We start from the raw sequence: 14,901 nt of genomic DNA, 5'->3' as shown, positions 1-14,901 counted from the left end.
AAGAGGAAAAAAAAGGGGCGCCTGGGTGGCTCAGTCGTTAAGCATCTGCCTTCAGCTCAGGTCATGATCCCAGGGTCCTGGATTCGAGTCCCGCCTCGGGCTCCCCGCTCGGTGGGAGGCCTGCTTCTCCTTCTCCCACTCCCCCTGCCTGTATTCTCTCTCTCACTGTTTCTCTCCCTGTAAATAAAATCTTAAAAAAAAAAAAAGGGAAAAAGGATTAAAAAAAAATACTCCTTTTCCTTGGCAGTGCCCATAACCCCAAAATTTTGATAAATTAGAAACAAATGCAACAGTTAGTCCTAAGAAGTAAATGTGGTGATCCTAACTAAAGCATTTATTTTGTTTTTGTTTTAAAGATTTTGCAGGACAGGGGAAGCAGGCTCCCTGCCAAGCAGAGAGCCCGATTCGGGGCTTGATCCGAGGATCATGACCTGAACTGAAGGCAGAGTCTTTAACCCACTGAGCCACCCAGGTGTCCCCTAACTAAAACGTTTTTGAACTGAACCTCCTGTCCAGTTAGTTCAGCCAGAAAGGGAAAAGAATCTCTAAATCTGTTCTTGTGGCTCTTTACTTAGATTCATTGGAGCAAATAGAAGTATGAGGGTCCTGGGCAGGTCAGGCTCCCTCAGATCTGCCAAGGACTAAAAGATCAAGGCCCCAGAAATAAGCCCACCCTAGAGGGAATCTCAGAGATTCAGTCCAACACATTCAATTCTCAGCTAAGGAAAGTTAAAGGCCAGGATGTTAAGCGATCTGCCCAAGATCACAGAGTGAACAGAAGACAGTAATAGGTTGTCTCCTACTTTCTACCAGGCTACAGTTGACCAGAAACAGACCCCGCCCAGTTAGGCTGACCAGTGTAAATCCATATCCACAGGACTCAGAATCAACAAGGATTTAGTGATGTAATAACCTAATTATACCTTCTCCATGCCACCGCCCAGGAATGCAGACACAAAATTAGCTTTTCATGAAATCCCAAACCCTTATAAATACTCCAGTGAATTTATTCTACAGATTCTTCAACTTCTGTCTCTTCCTGTTCCTCTTTTCACTTTCTGTATTATCCAAGGCCTGAACGATCTCCCACCAACAGAGGTCGTTCTGTGGACAGAATACAAGATCTCAGATATGTAACTCCTACCAATCCCTTGACTTAGGCTTTATTTCTATGGGATTCTCATTCTTTTGGTTTTCAAACTAGGAATATTCTGTCTGCCTATTTTTGGCACTCCTCTGTAAGCTCTTTGTAAAAGTACTGGCCTTTACTGACTGGTAAACTAGGGCCTTAGTTGAGGGAAGGTCAAAGGCTACAAAATATAAGACTATGCTGATTCTTCACACTCTTGTCTTCTCATTCACTCCGCTATTCTCTCCAGATTAATTCTTTAACTGACCAAAGATCAGCTCTATGTTTATTCTATTTTAGAAAGAAAAGAAAAACAATCAAATGCGGAGAGAAGAGAAACTTGTGGACAAGGAAAGGTTCTACATAGCTTTTGCCAGAGTCAAGCACCAAAAGTTTCCTAAACCACTGATGCCATCTGGTGGCCAGCAAGATACAATAACAAAACAAAACCCACAGATTTAAGATGACTTGAATTAAGTTATAACAAATCATACATGAAATTGGGGCAGTGTGGGTTGGAAGAGTTGATTATACTACTCTAATCCCCCAATATTTTCCGTTAAATGACCAACTTACAGTCTGAGGAAAATATACTATCAAAGGAAACTGTATAGAGCCAAACTTCTCTCACTGCCCCCCCCACAAAATTTCAGCTTTCCTCTTTCCCTTTTACCACCCTCTCACCAAAAATACCCCACACCCAGTGAGTCCAGACATACAATACATGTGCAAAAGGGGCTTCAATTCATAAGTAAAATCAATTTTATTAATAAAGATCTTTCCATATGTCCAGAGCAAACAATGAATTTCAAGGAAAAAAAAAAAAACCTACATACAGTGAAATTAGAAGTATCCCAGGAAGACAACAAACACAAGATAAACATGTACACCCACAATCACCGCCGCCTCCGAAAACCTGAAAGGAAGGGAAACCAAGAATGAGGCAAAGGACAGTTGGAAAAGCCGAGGGGACAAGAAAAAAAGAACACTTAGAGAGAAGGGCTCAGGAAGGGCAGGTCCCCTGGGCAGTACTCTCTGCATCTTCCCAGGACAAAAGACTAGAAGTAGGAATGAAACTGAACCATAATAACAGTTCCTTCAAGTGGTACTACCACAGTTCTACTGAAGGAAGCCTGCATACAAACTGTGGGATCTTAGAGACAGAATCCAGAAATCTTGTTTGTGAATGATGCTGATTTTCAGCTTGACAAAGAATTAACGAAGCCCACCTCTGAAGAGTTGAATGCCCAGTCAGGAAGAGATACTAGGGGGACTGGTGAGACCTAGGAGGGCAAATCCAGAGAGCTGACATCCCAATCTGTACTGCCCACCCTGCGCTTCACCAAGTCCTAGCCATTAACTGACCTTTTTTCTTCCGACCTTTCTTTGGCATCTTCTTCCGCTTCTTAACAGGATTCTGATCCTGGAGACGGAGAAGTGAAGGAATGGTGGTGTATGTTCAAGGGTTAGCATCCCTTCCTGCATTCCGCATGGTAATGAGCCCCACATCCACCTGGCTGAAATCCAGAAGGCTATCTCCCACCACTGTACCCACAACCTCACCTCATCAAGATGAGGGGCTCCTCCTGTCAAAGCACTGATGTCACTGAAGTGTGTGAGGGAATGGAGTTGTGAGCTCATGACATTTGCCCGTTTCCGCCGTCCTTTCTCACGTTTACTGACACTTAAACGCACCATCATGCTCTCCTCATAGTTAATCCTGCCGCAGAAACAGTTTACAACATGTTTAGTCCATACACACAGAAAGCTGCAGCCAAAAACCTGGGCCCAGGTATTTACTCACCCCCTGCTCATACAGTTCTCAAGAAATTTCACAGCAAGTCAATGGAGTATTTAAGAGCAAACCAGATGTCTAGTATCGTGCTTCTTCAATGAAATGTTCTTTATGCTAGAACTTCCCTCTTCCCTAGAAATGAACTCACAGTCCATCCACAAGAATACTTAAGCTATTATACTAGAAACCTCTTCTACTTGACCTTCACAAATAGGATTCCCTACATAGGCCCCTTCACTCAAATCTATCAACAGAGATTGCTGCCAAGGCAAAATTGGTGAGTCTGTATTCGTAATACAATTGCTTTTTTGCTTTTCTTCCCTGAACTTATCACTCCCAATGCCATTTTAGAAATCTGACTTCATTGCCTTCTGAACAAAAATGAGAACTGTGATAGCAAAATACAGAATTTCTAAGCCCCATAGAGTGGACAGAACTGCACATATTCCTCTTCCTATAGCATCTGTTCAGCCTAAACAGTTGGGAAAAAAAAAAAACATTCTTTCTCTATTCTGTACTTAACCCCCCTCATTCTTAGAAACCATCAGCCTGGGGTGTGCCTGTGTGGCTCAGTTGTTAAGCATCTGCCTTTGGCTCAGGTCATGATCCTGGGAACCTGGGATCAAGTCCCGCATCGGGCTCCCTGCTCAGCAGGAATCCTGCTTCTCCCTCTCCCACTCCCCCTGTTTGTGTTCCCTCTCTCACAGTCTCTCTGTGAAATAAATAAATAAAATCTTTTAAAAAGGAAAAGAAAAGAAATGAAACGAAACAAAACCATCAGTCTTTCTCTCCACTTTCTCTACAATGTGAGTTCCCTTGGTACCAGACTTAATCGCATTCATCCAAAACATAAGGACAGCTTTCTATGATGTAGAAAACAATTTCCAACTGCAAGGACTCAGACCTGTGTTGATCCTCTTGACTTTGGCGAGTAACATGAGGATGCCGAGCATCACGGATTTCCTCTGGAGCATCTGAGTACTGCTCCTTCAGTTCACGAATGACAGAGCTGCTCAATGCCCGTTTTTTGGCCCGTTCTAGACGTTTCTTCTCCCTCTCAGCTTCTGTTTCATCTATGAAATAAAAATCAGCAAGGGTTATCCCAGAACAGAGAAAAGGGAAAAAGAAACGCAATTTATGCTGAGGAGGCAGCAGTCACAGTTAATACCATAATGTACTGGAACCAAGCGTGGTGGAACATATTTCTTAACCGTTCCTTTTGCAGATTTCTTCCCTGAAGCTGCAGATTGGCCTTCTTCGGCTTCATCTTCTTCCTCATCCTCAGAGCTCAACTACAAAAGAACAAAATGCCCATAAACTTAGAAAACGTTAGACAATAAGAAAAACCAAAGCTAGAGTAGCCTGGGGAGGTGGGAATATAAACAAAAATAAGAAAGGAAAACATCATACTCTAAATTCTAAGGCACAAGATGGGAGTCAACAGTAGTAAGAGAATCCCAGGAGATCTGGGATCACCACGAGGCTCATTCAGGCTTAGAGTCCTCAGAAAAACTGGGATAATGCAACTCCCTACCTTGCTCATCATATTGCTGGGATGAGGCTTAAAACGGAGTGGGTCATTCTCACCTGAAATAAAAAACCCAAAATATTTTCTAAGATTTAGAAATTTATGACAGTCCCCACATAACCTCATAGCTTCTGCCACTTACTGAGGCTGCCCGTCACCGCAGTCTTGACTAGTTTGTCAATTTGATACTTCAGTTTTTGGTCCAAGGGACGAAGCTTTTCCAAAACCTATAATGTGATTAAGTAGGATTACATTCCCTTCCCAAAATTAAACATACATCAGAGTCTCTCTATATATTAAGTTGCCAGATAAGGAACCCGAAATATTGACCAACTAGAACAAATGAATGAGAAAACAAGTTTTTTCATTTGGTTCCTCACTTAATCATGGAAACACCCACTTAAATGAGAGCTATTGTGTGACAGTCCTAGAGTTCAGGCTGTGGAAACCTAGAACACTAAGATGCCAAGTGCTTCATACCGTGCGAATCTCCACCAGTCTCAAAACTGCAGGATGTCCCTGAAGAGACCCTCCTGAGGCTTTGTCCAGGATGAGATGGGTCAAATCCATAAGGTACATGAGCAGTAGCTGGTCTTTTACTTCCAAGAGGCTGAGACCCTGAGGTGAAAAACAGAGTAAGAGATGCAAATTCATTTTTAGTTAGAAAATCAGAAGGAAGGCATAGGTTAAACAGAATAATTTTTTCCAAGTTCATGTTTTTCCCAATCAGTTCCTGTAAGGTATCTGGAGTAGTCTTAAGGAGGTGACTCTACCTTAAATGGCCCCAGCAACAACTATGCTAACATGACAGAGACAAACTTGAAAGAATTACTGGAAGACAGTAAGAACAGAAAAATCAATAAAGCAGCCCCCAAAATAACAATGACATGGTTTCTCAACCTCAGAGCCACTGACATTTGGGAAGAGGCAATTTTTTGTTTGGGAAGGCTGCTGGGCCCTGCAGGATGTTGAGTAGCATCCTTGGCCTCTACCCTTCAAGAGCCCTGTGAATTTTGATAATCAAACTGTCTCCATACAGTGCTGAATCTTAAGTTAATTTAATGAAAAGAATTATTCATTTTAACCCCATACAATGGAATTATGCAATACAGTTAAAAACAATAATCTACATATATAGACTTAACTGGACTTAATTCCATGTCAGCACACTTTCTGCACTATAATATGCTTCCAATTAAGGCAGTTAAGTATGAGGCACACATTTTATTTTACCTTTTTTTTTTTTTTAACTTTATTCATTTATTAGAGAGAGAGACACACACACACAAAGAGAAAATACGTGCACGCGAGGAAGGGGAGAGGGAGACTGGAGTCAGATACAGGGCTCGATTCCAGGACCCTGGGATCATGACCTGAGCTGAAGTCAGATACTGAACTGACTGAGCCACCCAGGTGCCTCCACACATTTTATATAGAGAGAAATCTGTGGAAGATAACATGCTATTAACAACGGCTACCCCTGGGGATGGAGATGAGGAAAAGAAAGAAATGGAGTGTGCACACTGTGAAAGCATTTTCCCATCAAGCATTTACCACTTTTACAATAAAAGAAATTCCCAAACATATACCCCAGAAGCTATCTCAGATTATGATTACACTATTTAAAAATTTTCCTTTTGTGGTTTTATGCATCTTCCAAACTTTCTAAAATTAAAACACGTTATATTTACAGTCATAAAATCAAGCAAACATTATAGGTGTTTTTCTTTTACACATGAGAAAGTAACACATGAGCAGACTTAAGTTAAAAATAAAAAAAAATCTGTGATGACATAAAATGGAACTGTAAAAGTCCACAGCCCTGGGAAGACTATTTCAGAGAGACTACATATTCTACCTATGACTACAAAGTATTAGGAGTAGAGCTGGGATTCAAACTCAGCCTAACACCTAAGCTCTAGGTATCTTTAAACCAACATGCAAAGCTCTTGAGATCAGTACTAGTGTGATAACAGGAGAAGGAGCAAAGATTTTAAAGACAAACAAAATGAGTTTAAGTTCTGAATCAGGCATTTGGTAGTCAAATAGGTATGTCACTTAACCCTATGACCCCAGTCTCCTCATTTATAACACATACAGTATTTCCTTCCCAAAAAAATAATTATGAGGCTTAAATATAATAAAAAAGAGGAAAGCACTCTGTAACCTGTAAAGCGCCTCGTAAGGTTTTGGTCCTGAGAGATAAGTTACTAAGTATCTGTTCAATGAGTAAATATATAGTGATTTAATAGAAGTTTTTTTTTTTTCTGGGGTTTTTTTGGTAATGTGTCATGTGATCTTTTGACTGAGCCAGCCAGGTGCCGCTCTAGTGAGTGATCTAATAAATACGCTGGCAGTGCAGAACTAGCCAAGAATTTGAGAAGCAGGTTCTTCTGATGAGCTTGGACATTCTAAAGTTCAAATTGAGTGACAAGCATATAGAAAAAACAACAAAAAGAAAACACAAAGATGAAAAAATAAAAATAGCTAAAAACAAAACTGCATGATGAGAAAGAAAAGGCAAAAACGGAATATATTAAAAATTCCATTAGCTGTAGGGGTGCATGGCTGGCTCAGTCAATGGAGCATGCAACTCTTGATCTCAGAGTTGTGAGTTCAAGCCCCATGTTGGGTGCAGAGATTACTTAAGAATAAAATCTTTAGGGGCACCTGGGTGGCTCAGTTGGTTAAGCGTCTGCCTTTGGCTCAGGTCATGATCCCAGAGTCCTGAGATCCAGGCCGAATGAAGCTCCCCACTTAGTGGGGAGTCTGCTTCTCCCTCTCCCCTCCACTTGTGTAGTCGCTCTCAAATAAATAATCTTGGGGGAAAAAAAAGAATAAAATCTTTAATTGATCTCAGCTCAGGTCTTGATCTCAGGGTCACGAGTCCAAGCCCCACTTTGGGTTCCAACTCCACTGGGTGTGGCACCTACTTAAGGGAAAAATAAATCCTTCAATGTCTCTTACTAATAAGCTACCATAAAGATTCCATACTTTTGTTTACCTATGGAATTTTTTGCTCAAATAATACCTTAGAACAAAAACTCAATATATAAAACAGGTAATACCACAGTTTTCCAGTTCAAGCAGGTATGAATGACCCAGAGCCCTCCTACTATACTACTTCACATCCAATGATCCTTAAAAAGGTTCTACAAGACCTTAATTTGAAAACTACCATATTTCTATTTTTTAAAAAAGATTTTATTTATTTGAGAGAGAGTGCGCAGAAGGGGGAGAAGCAGACTCCCTGCTGAGCAGGGAGCCCAAAGCAATGCAGGACTTGATCCCAGATCCCCAGAATCATGACCTGAGCCAAAGGCAGACACTTAACCAACTGAGCCACATAAGCACCCTACCATATTTCAATTTGAATATGCACACCATTTCCGTATTTTAACATCTCTGAAGTCAGGATGTATCTTTTAATCAATGATATCTTAAATTATAGATTAACAGACCGCATTTTAAGTATACAAAATAAGTGGTATGTTCCCAGTGAATGGCATCTTAGAGGAAATAACAGTAGTAAATCCTCAGATGGCCTACAAAGTTCTTCACAGAGCGACTACTTTTCTTTTCTTTATTATTTTTATTTACATAGAATGTATTATTTGCCCCAGAGAGTGACTACTTTTCTAGTGTTATTTCCTACTCCCCATCCCATCCCCCAACACACTGTATAGCCAACCACATTAAAGGACCTCCTTCCCCAGGATATCACCATGCTTTCAGGTCTCTGTGCCTTTGTACATGCTATTTCTTTCTGTTCCCTGGACTCTTATTTATTCTTCATAATCCATCTTTTCTGAGAAGCCTTCCCTCACTTCCTCTGCTCTCTGGCACTGTGAAGTGACTGCTCTTGCTCAAACCTATTGCTCTTATCTGTTTTCTCCACTAGACTTCAGCACGGAAACTGGATCTTACTCATCTTCAAAGCTCTAACACTTAGGACACATAAGACACTCAATAAACCTATGATAAAAGAACTGTGGAAAACAAGACAGAGGATATTAGGTCTTCAAATATGTCTTTTTTTTTTTTTTTAAAAGATTTTATTTATTTAGAGAGACAGAGAGAGGGAATACAAGCAGGGGGAGTGGGAGGGGAGAAGCAGGCTTCCCTCTGAGCAGAGAGCCTGATGTGGGGCTCGATCCCAGGATGCTGGGATTATGACCTGAGTCGCTTAGCGACTGAGCCACCCAGTTTCCCCTCTTCAAATATGTCTTACCTTCTCTGTAGGATAGGCTCTAGCTTGAACTTTTTTTGTCAGAGCTTGTATTTGTGCAGTTACAGCCATCGCCTGAAATCAGTTCAAATAAAACAGCTGAGGAGAATACACCTAAGTCATCTCTGTGACCTATGAAGGGCATAAACTAAACAATGACGCCTAAAAATCATCAGCAACATTACCTGAAATGTAGCAATACCTTCTTCTCAGTTCTGGGAAAGTATAGCAGAGATGGTTTTTGATACTTCATCAAAAAGTGCAAAAAACTTTCCACCTTTTCTTAAAGCTACAGAAACCATCGTACCAAACCATGGGGGAAGGGATGGGAACTGGGCCAGTGATGGGGAGAAGGGTGCTGTACCTTTATCGGTACTGGATGAACTTTCAACCAGTACACCTAGGTACCCTAAGGGCAAATCATACCACTTTTCCCAGCACTAGTTTCCTTAGCTATATAATAGAAAAGGAAATCATTCAGACGACTTCTTTTTGGAGTTTTCTGTATTGCTTTGGATGCAGAAATTACTTTAAATTCTAGTCTGAAAAGGTTTTCATTAAGTCACTTGGCTCTCAAAGTATTTGCTATCATTCAATACATGCCTTCAAACGACCACAGTTTGGAGGTGAAGCACACAAAACCAAAGCCAATTCTTCACTAACCCGTCCCAAAGGGGTGGTATGACTCACCTGCTCCTGAAGGTTCTTCAAAAGTGTGACAGCACCTGGCAGGTCTGACTCCAGCACCTCCTGTGAGAGGGAGAGAGAAAATAAAAGCCCTTCTTTCCTCAGGATTATGAGAAGATTTGGGGGGGTGGAAAACACTCTCCTTCAGACACCCCATTCTTCCGACTTTCCCACTCCAGTACACATGCAGCCTTGCTTCAAAGCCGGCCAATCCTCCACATTTCTAAGAGAAGCGGTAGCTTCACCTCCGTCACCCTACTCCTCCTCTCGCCCCGCTGTGCCAAGCAGGCTGCTTCCTTTCATCACTCCCTTCCTTCGCGCCAATAACTTGCCCAGGGCAGCTGAGGGTATAGGAAAATCCCACAATAGCAACGCGAAGAAGCAAACTCACTGGACTACCCGGCGCCGCCATCTTCACAAAGCCTGCCTCTTCCGGGGCGGTACCTTCTGAGCTAACATTGGGCGATAGACTTGATAGACAACAGCCTCTTGGCAATCGAAGCCAATAGGAATAGTGATATCTCACTTCCGCCCCGAACAGGATGTGCGGGATTGGAGCCACATCCAGCCAATAGAATGGAAGAACTGACTATCTTCTTCAGATTTAGGGAGCGATCTAATGACGTAAACATGCTCGTGGAAATGGACGCGTGATTAGCCGATTGTATAGAATGTTTGGAGCTAATCCAATATAAAACTAGCCAAGTGACTGATAGACAATTAGAAAGGCCCAATGGCAAAAAGACGTTTGCAGAGCCGACTGAGAACGTATTGGCTTCCCGGATGCCGCCGTACCCAGTCTTTCATTACTCTGCTTGCGTGGCCACAACTGACCGCTAGGTGGCAGTCCTCGGCTTCTCTCTGGGGTGGCTGGGTTACGGATCCGGGGTAGCGCGCCGCTGCTCCAATGCAGGTCGCGCGAGATTCCTCACAGACCGCACGATATCCTTCACAGACCGCAAGGGCCCTGGATCGATCTTGTGTCAGTGGAGTTGTGTGACCCTGGAGAGGTCACTCGGTCTCTGAGCCTTGGCCAGAGAAGCCCCGAGGTAGATTACAAACGGACGCCCAGGACATCCACTCTCACCTCCTCGTGGTGTGCGGAGGAGACCCTGTGCCACTCCCATGTGCCACTCCCAGCACTCCTCACCCCTACCCGTTTGGGGACGTGAAAGTGCGTTTTACAAAGGAGGAAACCAGTTAAGATTTATGTGACATGCCCCTATCACACAGGTCGACAGCAGAACTTGGTCCAAATCCAGCCTGTTTCATTCTCTTCTCCGTATTTCAAAATACGTCAATTCACTCCTGCTTCTCACAGGCTGGTAAAGTGAATTGAGTCTGGATTAATTTCTTCTATCCCCTGCCTTAGGATGTAAACCCTGCAGAGGCTGATAATGGTCTTGAATTTGTCCTGCCAAGGGCGAGCTGATCTCTGACTAAGAAATGAGGTCTCCTGACTTGGAACTGTCTTCTGGGATTAAGGAAGGAATAACCCGCATATCTCAGCCAGGGTGGGAAGATATTGGTTTCTAAATTTTTTGTGGGACTCGGGAAGAATAGCTATGGGTTGTATCCAGTCCCTATGCCTCTTAACATTGGTTTGCTGCTTCAGGCCCATGTGGAAGCTCAGAGTGCCTTGATAACCTATTCATTCTATTAATAATTTTTGTACAACGTGTCAGGATTTGTATTATGAAAAGTTGCCTTTATATATTTGTCAGAGACCGCAAGCAAGAGCACAAGCAAGGAGAGCAGCCGGCAGAGGGAAAGCAGACTCCCTGCTGAGCGGAAAGGATGTGGGCCTTGATCCCAGAACATTGGGATCATGGCCTGACCTGAAGGCAGACACTTAACCATCTGAGCCACCCAGGCATCCTGAAAAGTTGCCATTTCAACATAAATCTTCATACTTGTCCTGTTAGATCACGAATAAGATTTTCTTTTCCTTGAAATTTGAAATTAATCTGTTCATATGCATTATGATGTCAGTGAGGAAACAAATTATGCTGCTTTGTTTTGGTTTTGATAATTAAGTACTTGCCAGTCATTCTTTTTGTTATAAGAAAATCTTGGAGTTAACAGTACAGTAAATCTTTGTAAAACTCTTCCAGGATTCAACCAACAAGTATTGGCCAGAACACGAGATCATTAAATTTATTGTTTTCTATTTCTTTCAGCAAGTCCATACACTGTCAGTCATTAATAACATTTGATGCACTGTAATTCCTATCCATTCTCCATTCCTATAGATAAAAGACTTTTTTCTCTTTCTCTTTTTTTTTCCCCCTCTGACTTCTTTCAGGATTTTTCTGTCTTAGGTTTTTGCAGTTTGAATATGATATGCCTCAGTATAGAGATTTTTTGTTTGTTTGTTTTTTGGTTTTGGGTTGTATGTGTGTGAAAGTGAGAGATATTTATTATGCTAAGTGTTTTTCTGATCTTTCTAGGTTTCATGTTTGGTTTGGTTTGGTTTCTGTCATTAATTTTGGGAAATGCTCAGCCATTATTATGTCAAGTATTTATTCTCCTTTATCTCTCTGTTCTACTTCTGACATTCCCATTATGCATGTGTTACAACTTCTGAAATTGTCCCATAGTTCTTGGATATTCTGTTCCATTTCAGCAGCTCTGGGGACAGAGAGATGAAAATCAGCCTCTGACCCCAAAAACCTCGCAATCTGTTGACACAAACTTAAGAACACTGGAACAGTATAAGAAATGAGCAACATGCTAAAAATAAAAAGCAATAGCGGGGAGGAAAGAGACTATTTATGAACTAATGTGTTCAAAGAATAGCTCTATGTATTAGTCAGGGATCTTCAGAAACTAAACCAATTGGAGATATTAGAAGGCATTGGCTCACACAGTTATGGAGGCTCAGAAGTCCTGCAGTTGGCTATTTGTAAGCTGGAAACTCAGGAATGCTTGTGGTACAGCAGCGGCCCTAGCACAAAGACCTGAAAACCAAGGAGCACCAATGGTGGAAGTTCTTGTCTGAGGACAGAAGACCACAATCCCTTCCTCCACTTTTTTGCCCTGTTCTGGGACTCAACAGATTGGATGAGGCCCGTCCATCCACACTGGGGAGGGCAACCTTCTTTACTCAGTCTATTGATTCGAATGTTGATCTTACCTGGAAACACCCACACAGACATACCCAGAAATAATATTTAACCAAATATCTGTGTACCTAGTGACTCAGGTTTACATGTAAAATTATCCGTCACACCATACATAAAAATATTCATAATTATTGACTCAGGAATCTATCTCTTGGCATCTGTTCTGACAAAATCATTAAAAAAGAGAAAGGTATAAATATTTATATATGTATATATGTTTACATGTGTGTATGTATACATATATATTTGTTTACAGATATTCTAAGTTTGAAAACCTACAGAGGGGGTTGGAGAGTGACTGTCAATAGGTATGAGGTTTCTTTTTGGGGTGATGAAATGTTCTGAACTTAAAGGTCATGGTTATACAACTTCAAAAACACTAAAAACTACTGAACTGTACACTGTAAAAGGGTGAATTTTGTAATATATGAATTATATCTCAATAAAGAGGTTATAAGAAATTTAAACAAAACATCCAACAAGTAAATTTTCATATTCTAACTCAAAATAGCAAAAACTAGCCCCATAGCTTCATGTATTGATATAGCTTCCTCTATATGTCAAGCACAATTCTGAACATTTACATGTGTTAATTCAGTGACTTTCAAAGTGTTATCCTCAAACCAGTAACATTAGGTTTGCAAATTTGGGCACCGTAACTAATCTATGGAATTGGAATTTTTTTTAAGATTATTTATTTATTTATTTGACAGACAGATCACAAGTAGGCAGAGAGGCAGGTAGAGAGAGAGGGGGAAGCAGGCTCCCTGCTGAGCAGAGAGCCCCACTCGGGGCTCGATTCCAGGAGTCTGGGATCATGACCGGAGCCAAAGGCAGAGGCTTTAGCCCACTGAGCCACCCAGGTGCCCCAGAATTGGAATTTCTGAGGCCACCCCCTAAGAAACTGTGTTTAACCAAGCCTTCCACGTGATTCTGCAGCATAGCCATGTTTGAATTATCACTGAATATATTTAATCCTCAAAGCAAACCTGTAAGATTGGCGATAATATTATTGTCTCCATTTTACAGATATAGTGGAATATCTGTAGTCATAAAAATGATAAAATCTAAGATTGTAGAAATATGGAATGCTCACTGATAGAACATAAGTTTGTGTACATATTGTATGTACACATAGCAGCCATAAAGAGGACTCTCTCTCTCTCTCTCTCTCTCTCTCTCACACACACACACACACACACACACACACACATTCTCTACTTGGAAAGAAGTAGGGCTATAAGAATAGTTGATGTGGGTGCCTGGTTGGCTCAGTGGGTGAAGCCTCTGCCTTCGGCTCAGGTCATGATCCCAGGGTTCTGGGATGGAGCCCTGCATTGGGCTCTCTGCTCAGCAGGGAGCCTGCTTCCCCCTCTCTCTGCCTGCCTCTCTGCCTACTTGTGATTTCTCTCTCTGTGTCAAATAAATAAAATTGAAAAAATCTAAAAAAAAAAAAAAAGAATAGTTGATGTGATTGGGTAGGACACTTTGGGTGTCATTGTTGTACTTGTAGAGTTTCAACAAAGTTTTGCTTGTTTTCATGTTTCAGAAACAGCCCCTGTTCAATTGGAAGGTATTTTACAGAAAAGACTTTTTTTTGTAAATGCAGAAGGCTCATTTAATTTGCTTCACAAAAGCATAACAGATGTTGTATCTCTTCTGCAACTATGTAGAGACAAACTGGGAAATAGAAGAACACTTAACTGCAAGAGCTGAAAAACAAAACAAAACAAAACCCTCTACTCAACAAAGTTGTAATGGCAACCAACAAACCTATTAAAGACATAGAGTCGCAAACATGGCTAAGTATGGGCACAGAATGGGTCATGGGGGTGAGCAGCTGCATCTCACTGCACAGCATCATGGACAGGGTGGAATGGGGGGAGGGGGCCTGGAGGGACCGGCTGACATGTTAACTGTGATGCACAGAACTGAATCTTGCAGCAGGATAGAAGATACAAGTCTTTACCCCTCACGGGTCTTTTTCTGTCCTGGTAGTTAATGCTGCGGTCTGCACCATGTGATGACTGGTAGGAGTGGGCAAGACCTGAGCTGTGCCTAGAAGGGAAGACAGGAAGAGTCCCCACCTCCTGCCTTTCCAAGTAGGGAAGCCCAGCCTGGGGTGAGGTAGGTCGGTCCGACCTGGAGGTGGAAGGCTGTGAAGGGATGAGTTGGCACAATCTGTGACCAGTTTATAAACTGTCTTTGTAAGAGGAGCCTAGGCTTTGTCTCAGAGACAACATGGACCCTGGAAGTTTCTACAAATGACAAATATGTAAGAAGTGCACACTTCTTTAGAAAACCGAGTCTGCCAGCCAGCCACTTGGTGAAATGAGCAGCTAGAAGACTGGTCAAGGTGCTGTTGCAATTATGCAGGGATGAAAAGCGGCCCAGCCAAACAGAGAGACT

At 41.9% G+C, this 14,901-nt stretch overlaps 1 protein-coding gene across 1 annotated transcript; it reads right to left on the bottom strand.

The window, feature by feature from the left end:
* Positions 1-1,868: 1,868 nt before the first annotated feature.
* Positions 1,869-9,810, bottom strand: NGDN (neuroguidin). Its single transcript, XM_059181680.1, has 11 exons — positions 9,759-9,810; positions 9,371-9,430; positions 8,684-8,755; positions 4,933-5,070; positions 4,595-4,679; positions 4,459-4,511; positions 4,093-4,216; positions 3,829-3,997; positions 2,693-2,849; positions 2,495-2,552; positions 1,869-2,045 (listed from the first exon to the last, which is right to left on the bottom strand). Exons 1-11 carry the CDS (start codon positions 9,777-9,779, stop codon positions 2,026-2,028), a joined length of 957 nt encoding a protein of 318 aa, XP_059037663.1. The 5' UTR covers positions 9,780-9,810; the 3' UTR covers positions 1,869-2,025.
* Positions 9,811-14,901: the final 5,091 nt, after the last annotated feature.

This window comes from Mustela lutreola, chromosome 7, assembly GCF_030435805.1.
Source record: "Mustela lutreola isolate mMusLut2 chromosome 7, mMusLut2.pri, whole genome shotgun sequence".
Lineage (NCBI taxonomy): Eukaryota > Metazoa > Chordata > Mammalia > Carnivora > Mustelidae > Mustela > Mustela lutreola.
The sequence above is the reverse complement of the archived record's forward strand: the minus strand, read 5'-3'. Positions and strand labels throughout refer to the sequence as shown.